This window comes from Tupaia chinensis, unplaced genomic scaffold (assembly GCF_000334495.1).
Source record: "Tupaia chinensis unplaced genomic scaffold, TupChi_1.0 Scaffold000568_1, whole genome shotgun sequence".
Classification (NCBI taxonomy): domain Eukaryota; kingdom Metazoa; phylum Chordata; class Mammalia; order Scandentia; family Tupaiidae; genus Tupaia; species Tupaia belangeri.
In genome coordinates this window covers 3,081,345-3,089,915 of record NW_006160082.1, presented here as the reverse complement: position 1 = coordinate 3,089,915, position 8,571 = coordinate 3,081,345, and the positions used below count along the sequence as shown (strand labels likewise).

The 8,571-nt window shown below is 42.2% G+C and overlaps 1 protein-coding gene across 2 annotated transcripts in view; it reads right to left on the bottom strand.

Moving 5' to 3' along the window:
- The window catches only part of PTPN21 (protein tyrosine phosphatase non-receptor type 21), a 111,063-nt gene that overhangs the window by 66,153 nt on the left and 36,339 nt on the right, over window positions 1-8,571 (bottom strand). For both annotated transcript variants that reach the window (XM_006158011.3, XM_006158012.3), the window contains one exon: window positions 5,016-5,185. In XM_006158011.3, coding sequence (XP_006158073.1) covers window positions 5,016-5,185 — 170 coding nt within the window. The remainder of the gene's footprint in view (window positions 1-5,015; window positions 5,186-8,571) is intronic.

Sequence of the window (8,571 nt, the reverse complement as noted above, 5' to 3'; positions counted from 1 at the left end):
CCTGCTGGGCCAGCGTAGACATTTCTAACTGGCCTCCTGCTCTTAATCTTGCCACCTCTAATCTACCTTTCATAATGGGTCATCTTTTTAAATGATAATTTGGTCATTCCATTAAAATTTGAAAAATTTTTTTTCCCCCATTGAACAGTGATTTTCTGATTAGGACATGACTGCTTTTATACTATTTTTGCAGAATCCATGAGGCTGTGTCTTCAAGAAAGCCTGTTCCCTTTGCCTCTCCACGTGAGTTTTGGGTGCTGGAGGCCGGATTATCAGTGAGAAGTCTTGATTTCTGTTTTCCCAAAATGGTTATTTTGCAGAATCCCAGTTTGGGGTTTTTTTTAATGTTTTTGCCACAGGGCACGTGCACTCACTCACTGGAGAGAGACAGTCAGTCAGATGAACACTGAGAAATCATCCACCAGTGGGGATGGCCTCATCATAATCCCTTCTCTTCTCTTCTTGGGATTTTCAGCATGCATGTACATGCATGCACCCAATGTGACTTTCAAGCCACCAGGTTCAGGACTTGAACCATGGTCAACCACGTATGAGTCCAGCACCCTGACCACCATGACACCGCTGGCCCCTATAACATCCTTTTTGAGGCATAATTGGCATACAATAAAATGCTCAAATTTAAAGTATACAGTTTTAACTCAAGAACCTATTAACATAAAAAATAAGGAACAGGAACCAGTAGGTGGCATGGTGGTTGAGGCTCTGGACTCTCACATGGTTAACTGTAGTTCAAGTTCCGGACCTGGCTGCTTACTTTGTCACTTATTTCTCTCTCTCTCTCTCTCTGTCTCTCTGAGAACATGTGCCCTATGGCAAATTAAAGAAAAATAATAATAAATAAAATTAAATAATTCTTTTTAAAAAATAATAAGGAATATACAGATCACTTGCAAGTTTCCTTGTACCCTTCATAATCCTTCTCTCCTACTCCTTTCCCTTCCCTAGGAAACCACTAATCTGCTTTCCAGCTCTATGGATGGGAGAGCTAGAACTTCTCTAGATATCTTAGACCATGAGGTAACCTAGTGGATGGAAAGAACATGCTGAGGATGCAGTAAGCATTAGACCTTGAAGACTGGAGTTGTCACACAGGGCTCCTTCTACACTTTTACAAAGTCAATGATATTTGGGAGTTTTTGTTACATGCATTCATACATAATCCTTACTGATACAACTTCTCTATCAGGTCTCCTATACCTCATCAAAGAGCAATCCTACTGATAGAATCATACATGTCTACTCTCTCTCTAATAGCTAGCTTTCCATAGCTAATTCTTTTTTAAGTCAAAATTTAAATTATTGCCTAGATTATGGCATAGACATTTCTTTATTTGTTATTTAAGATTTTTGTCATAGGGTACATGTGCTTGCCAGAGAGAAACAGAGACAGAGAGAGGGAAAATGAGAAATCATTCCCCTGGGGGTATGGCCATATTGCAATCCCTTCTTCTTCATTTTTCCCTCATGATTTTGGGCATGCATGCACAAGTATCAGCATGTTTTTCAATCTGCCAGGTCCGGGACTTGAACCATGGAGTCAACCATTGAGATCCAGTGCCTTAACCACCATACTACCTGCTGGGCCAGCGTAGACATTTCTAACTGGCCTCCTGCTCTTAATCTTGCCACCTCTAATCTACCTTTCATAATGGGTCATCTTTTTAAATGATAATTTGGTCATTCCATTAAAATTTGAAAAATTTTTTTTCCCCCATTGAACAGTGATTTTCTGATTAGGACATGACTGCTTTTAAACTTCTCTCATTTCCAAATAATATTTGAAACTTCCTGAAAACATAGTTTTTCCAATATTCACCCAGTTTTGCACAAGGTTAGTCTCTCTAATCAGAAGATTCTTTTTTTTAAAGAATTATTTTATTTAATTTTATTTATTTATTTTAATTTGACCAGAGAGGGACAGAGTGAGAGAAAAAAAGTAAGAAAGGATTAAAGCGTATTCACTTGCCTATTCACCTCCCACACTAACCAATATAGTTCTTAGATCATAACGTATCTCCAATGTAATGTTTACATGAGTTAAAGTGATCAGTTCATGGTTTTTCCTCCTGGTTTCCACTTCTGCCTTTAATATTTATATCAGTCCTGTTTGACAGTCAGGTTGTGTTTATCCTTACTATTTCGTTCTTTCTTTTTTGGTATTCTATCCTCTCCATTAATTACCGGCAGACTCAAACAGCATTCCACAAACATGGGGCAGTACCAGGCTCTTACTATCTGCAGGGCAATACGTTAAATGTTGTGCAGAGATAAAACCAAAGAAAAGACGGACTTACAATCTAGGAAAAAGGTATATAGGCAAGTAGCCATAATGAGAGGCTGTGACAACTGCCAACTCAAATACAAGCAAATTCTAGGAGGATCTGGAAAAGGCAAAGCTCATTCCAGCCACAGGTCACAATGGTTTCATGGAGGAGGTGCCTTCTGAACTACAAGCTAGACAATGAATCAGATTCCAGTCCAGAAATATGAGAGAAAGCTCTCAGATGCAAAGATGAAAAGGCATGCAGCCTGTTCAGGATATTGGAAGTAGTCCAGATTGGCCCAAAAGTAATGTTAATGGGAGTTTAAATGATAAAGCTAAAAAAAAAAAAAAAAGATAAAGCGGAGTCAGCCAGTGCCATGGTAGTTAAGGCAGCTGGATATCACATGGCCAACTACACAGTTCGAATCCTGGACCCAGCAGCTTGAGAAGCACATGAGGCATGCATATGTGTGTGCCAAAATCCTGAGAAAAGAACACAGAATAGACTGAGGTGTGGCCCTTCCTCCTCCAGGGTGCTTTCTCACTTTCCCTCTGTCTCTCTCGAGGGAATGCACATGCCCTCTAGCAAATTAAAAAAAAAAAAAAAAAAAAAAAGGGGGGGCAAAAACAAAAAGAGGGTTAGCAGGTGGTTAAGGCATTTGGAGCCCACATGGCAGACTCCAAGGCTTGAGTCCTGCTGTACATGGCAGCTTGAAAAACACAATGGGTACAAGTGCATGCATATCCACAATCCCAAGAAAAGAATGGAGAAAGGATTGTAGTGTGATTTCTCACATTCCTTGTCTCTCTCCAGCAAGTACACACCCTATGACAAAAATCTAAAAATAACAATAATTAAATTTTAAAAATAAAACCAAAGAAACAAAAAAGATAATGCAGGGGCAGGTTCAGAGAACTCAGAAAGACAAGCTTAAGAATTCAATTTTTTTTTTCCATTTTTGTTTTGTCTTCAGAAAATTTAAGAGAACATGGGACTGGGAACCAGCAGTTAGTGTAATGGCTATGTCGCTGGACTCCCACATAGTCGACTGTGGTTTGAGTCCCGGACCCGGTGGCTTAAAACTCACACCGGGCACGTGTGCGTGCGTGCCCAAGATCCTGAGAGGAGAATGGAGGAGAAGGGATTGCGGTGTGGCCATCCCCTCTGGGGAGTGATTTCTCGCTTTCTGTCTCTCTGTCTCTCTTTGTCTGTCTGGCGAGCACATGCGCCATATAGTGAAAAATCTCTCAAAAAAAAAAAGAGAACATGGAACCAGCAGATGGTGTAGAGGTTACATCACTGGACTCCCACATGGTTGACAATGATTCGAGTCCCAGACCCGGTGGTTTCAAACTCATGCCGAGTGTACATGCATGTGTGCCCAAAATCCTGAGGGCAGAATGAAGAAGGGATTGCTGTGTGGCCTTCCTCCCTGGGGGGTGATTTCTCACTTTCCCTCTCACTATGTCTGTCTCTCTCTCCCTCTGGCAAGAGCATATACATACACACACAGACAAACACACAAAAACCTCTCATAAAATAAAAAAAAGAAAGGACATTCAGCACCTCTAACCTGCTCCCTTAATATCATATTCCTTCTTTGCATCTGTCCCATTTAAGTCTGCTCACTGGCCCGGATCTTCCCACTTAAATACTCTCCTCCCCTCTCCTTCTCTGTGCCCCACCTCCCAATCCTTCTCCACTTGTCTACAGAATGTAGTCATGGGAGTTGGAGAACTATAAGAGCCTGCAGCACATTTCCACCAGAAATGAACACAGGGGGGGACCAGCAGTGAGCGTAATGGCTGTCGCTGGACTCGCATGTAGTCCACCACGGTTTGCGTCCCGGACCCAGCGGCTGAAAACTCACGTCAGGTGCATGTGAATGTGGCCCAGATCCCGAGAGGCATGTGCCCAAGATCCCGAGAGAATAATGGAGGAGAAGGGATTGTGGCGTGGCCATCCCCCCTGGGGGGTGATTTCTCGCTTTCTGTTTCTCTGTCTCTGTCTGGTGAGCGCACGCGCCCTATAGCAAAAACCTCTCCAAAAAAAAAAAAGAAAAGAAAGAAAGAAAGTAATGAACACAGCGGGACCAGCAGATGGTGTAATGGTTATGTCACTGGACTCTCATGTAGTCAGCCTCAGTTGGAGTCCTAGACCCGGTGGCTTAAACTCACACCGGATGTGCCCAGCATCCCTAGAGAAGAATGCAGGAGAAGGGACTGTGGCTTGGCCACCTCCCTGGGCGGGTGTGTGTGTGTGTGTATGTGTGTGCAAGCGCGTATGCGTGCATGTGTGATTTCTCACTTTCTGTCTCTCTTACTCTCTGTTCTTTCGAACGAGTACATGAACCCTATGGCAAAAATGTGTCTATTAAAAAAAAAAGAAAAGAAAAGATAAAAGAAATGAACACAGGTTTTGTGACTCATTTTTTTAAATCTCCTTTCTCATTTCCTTTGCAAAGGATCAGAAACAGAGCAACAAGAACCCTAGCAGTGGCATCATTATAAAAAAATTTCACATCCAGGATAAAAACATCATTTTTCTCTTTAATCATGCCTTTGTGCCTAGTGAACCCATAACTCATCCAACATGCAGTGTGACATGCCACATACCACAACCTCCTCGTAACGCGGGGTGGGAGGGCAAAGTTCCAGACTTTCGTCTCAGTTTCACTTTTCTCATCTCACTAGGTTATTTCCTAAAAACAAGCAGCATGCAGTTTCTCACCTGGTAATCTCCTGCTGCAGTTGTGAAACTGAAGGCACATAAAACACAACTCCAAAATAGATGGTAGGTTCCAGCGCGTATTTATCCAGCTGCTTCTTCAGAGGTTTCTCCAGATCTACCCACCGGCGCTGATGTTGCTTGTTGTAGTACCAGAGGCTGAAGTAAGTGACCTGAAAAGATGGGAGGTCACTGAAGGAGGCAGGACCATACAAAAGGATGTCAGTGACTTCAAATGCATGAACCTGTGACCTGACACCAAGTGACTGCAATCTCCTATTGCCTCTGCTCAGAAAAGGACAGCAGCAAAAACGGAAGGTAAAGAGAAAGGAGGATCTTTCTAGATCTGGCATTTGGAAAACAAAGGCAGAGTCAGTTACACTTGCATATCATTACTTCACCTCTGCACACACACAGAATGTATTCATGGCCTAGACATCAGAATGTATCAGGTGCAATGCAATTTTATGTGAGATTTTTTCCCCTACTTTCTTGAACTCCTTCCTCTTTTTTTTTTCTTTCAGTCCCCCACCCCCCGCCCAGCCCCCACTAGGGCACATGCACTTGCCCAGAGAGAAAGGAGAGGGAAAAAAAGAAATCACCCCTCACCCATAGGGGATGGGCATGAGTTTTTACATAAGAGTTTTTTTTTTTTTTCTTTTCAAATTCTTGCTATAGAGCATGTGTACTTGCCAGAATAAGAGACACAAAGAAAGAGAAAGTGAAAAAGAACCCCCACCCCCACCTGGGGGGAACGGCTATGCTACAATCCCTTCTTCTCCATTCTCTTCTTGGGATTTTAGGCATGCATGCCCATGCACCTAGAGTGGGTTTGGTTTTGGTTTTTTTTTTTTTTTTTTTTTTAAGTGCAAAGTCACCCCCACACACACCGGGGGGGAGGGGTGGGGGGATGGCCTTATCACAATCCCTTCTCTTCCATTTTCCTTTCACACACACACACACACACACACACACACACACATGCCTGACATGAGTTTCAAGCCACCAGACCCATAACTTGAACCAGGTCAGCCATGGGGGAATCTAGCACTTTAACCACTATGTTACCTACTTGCTCCTTGGAGTGTTTTTTTAAGCCACTGGGTCCAGCACTTGAACAGCACAGTAGGCAATGTATGATTCAACTACCTTAATCTCTGTGCCACTGGCTGGCCACAGAGAGGCTTTAATGAAAACTATTACGTTTAGTTTTTCAATTATGAAAACTTTATATATACCATAATTTATATTTCAAAATAACTATAACTGGGGTTTTATTCAGTAAAATTCTAACTGAACGGCGTTAATCTAACCCTAAAATTTGGATTCTTTTCTTTTCTTTTTTTGGAGAGTTTTTTTTTTTTTCTTATTGGGCCTGTGCACTCGCCAGAAAGACAGAGAGACAGAGAGATAGAAAGTGAGAAATCACCCCCCAGGGGGGATGGCCACGCTGCAATCCCTTCTCCTCCCTTCTCCTCTCAGGATCTTGGGCACGCACGCACATACACCCGGCGTGAGTTTAAGCCACCAGGTCCGGGAATCGAACCGCGGTCGACTACATGGGAGTCCAGCAACATAGCCATTATGCTAACTGCTGATCCCCCTAAAATTTGGATTCTATAAATAATTTCAGACAAGAATGATAAATTTTAGTTATATAGACATAATTGTAACGGTCCCCTCAAAAGTTCAGTATATACAAATGTAATGCTGCAGAAGTGAATTCTCTCTCTCCACCCCATCCCACCTACACACACAAGAAAAGTTGCATTGAACACAGTAAAGTAAGTGTTATTACTCAGAAGTTAAAAGGGGGGAAAAAAGCCCATATGTTAGCATTTATTACAGATCACACTTGCTCTATAATGAAACTGTTAAGGTAAATCAATACTAGCCCTGGGCCTGGTCAACCTGGAAAGAGATTAATGCGCTTAGGAACTGAAATGACTGCCTCAGGCCACTGCTAGTATTTACTTCAAAAGCAATTTACAGATCAAGGCAACTGGAAAATCACTGCTTTGTAGTGCTACTCTAGAGCAATACAGTCCAGCAAGAACTTTGTGGGATGGAAATAGTTTGCATCTTTGCTGCCAGAGAAAGGAGCCATTACTGGATTGAGGGAGCAAATCTCACATAGCTGACTATACAGTACGAATCTCAGTTTCCCAGCCCTGGTACTTTGAAAAATATGCAGGGTGCCTACACATGCATGCTCAAAATCCCAACAGGGTAGAGAAATGAAGAAGAGACTATAGCATGACCATGCTCCACAAGGAGGAAGTGATAGGTTCTTTCTTTCTCTCCATCTCTCTCTGGTGAGCCCATGCAACCTCCATCAATTAAAAAAAAAAAAAAAAAGGAATAAAGAAAAGATCTTTATTAAAATAAATATATGGGGACCAGCAGATGGCATAATGGTTATATCGCTGGACTACCACATAGTCAAATGCGGTTTGAGTCCCAGACTCAATGGCTTAAACTCACGCCATGTACGTGTGAGTGTGCATGTGTGCCCAAGATCCCGAGAGGAGAACCGAGGACTTATATTTTTCACTGTTACTCAGTTTTTAACTTTTTGAGTATTTATTATGTATTAGGTTCTATTCTAAGAACTGCAGAGACATGGCAGATTAAATTACCACAACTACGGAAATTACCACAACTAACTACGGAAGTAGGTATTTTTCACTGTGTAAACTTTAAAGCCGGTATTTCTACAAACATTTCCTTATTGACGGCAATGGAAACAGTCCAAATGTTCAACTGCTGAATGGAAACAAACTGTGATCTATTCATACACTGAAATATTGTCATAGAAAAAGGAATAAAAGACTGATACAATGTGGACGAATCTCAAAAATGTTAAACTGAATCAGCTGCAAGGCAGGTGGCGTGTTGGTTAAGGACGCTGTACTTCCACACGGCCAACTGCAGTTCAAGTCCTGTACCTGGAGCTTGCTTTCTTACTTCTCTTTTTCTCTCTCTCTCTCTCTTTGTTCCTCTCTGGTCAAATTAAAGTAAATAAATGAAGTTAAACAAAATTATTTTTAAATTTTTAAAAATGAGGCTATGGAGGCCAGCAGGTGGCTTGATGGTTAAGGGCACTGGACTCCCACAGAACTGATGAGTTCAAATCCTCAACCTGGAGGTTTGCTTTCTAACTCTCTCTCTCTCTCTGTCTCTCTCTCTCTATCCATCGTCAGTCAAATTTAAAAAGTAAATAAACAAATAAAGTTAAATAATTTTTTTTTTTTCAAAAAACTGAGGTTATGAGGGGCTGGCAAGTGGCATGGTGGTTAAGATGCTAAACTGCCACATGGCTGACCATGGTTCCAGTCCCGAACCTAGTGGCTTGCTTTCTCACCTTCCCTCTCTCTGTTCCTCTCTGGCCAAATTTAAAAATGTGATAAGAATTAATTCATTAATGTCTTTTGCCTCCGGCGCGCCACCAAAGATCTTGGTGTCAGCCATGGGCCGCCGCCCCGCCCGGTGTTACCAGTACTGTAAGAACAAGCCGTACCCAAAGTCGCGCTTCTGCCGAGGTGTCCCAGATGCCAAG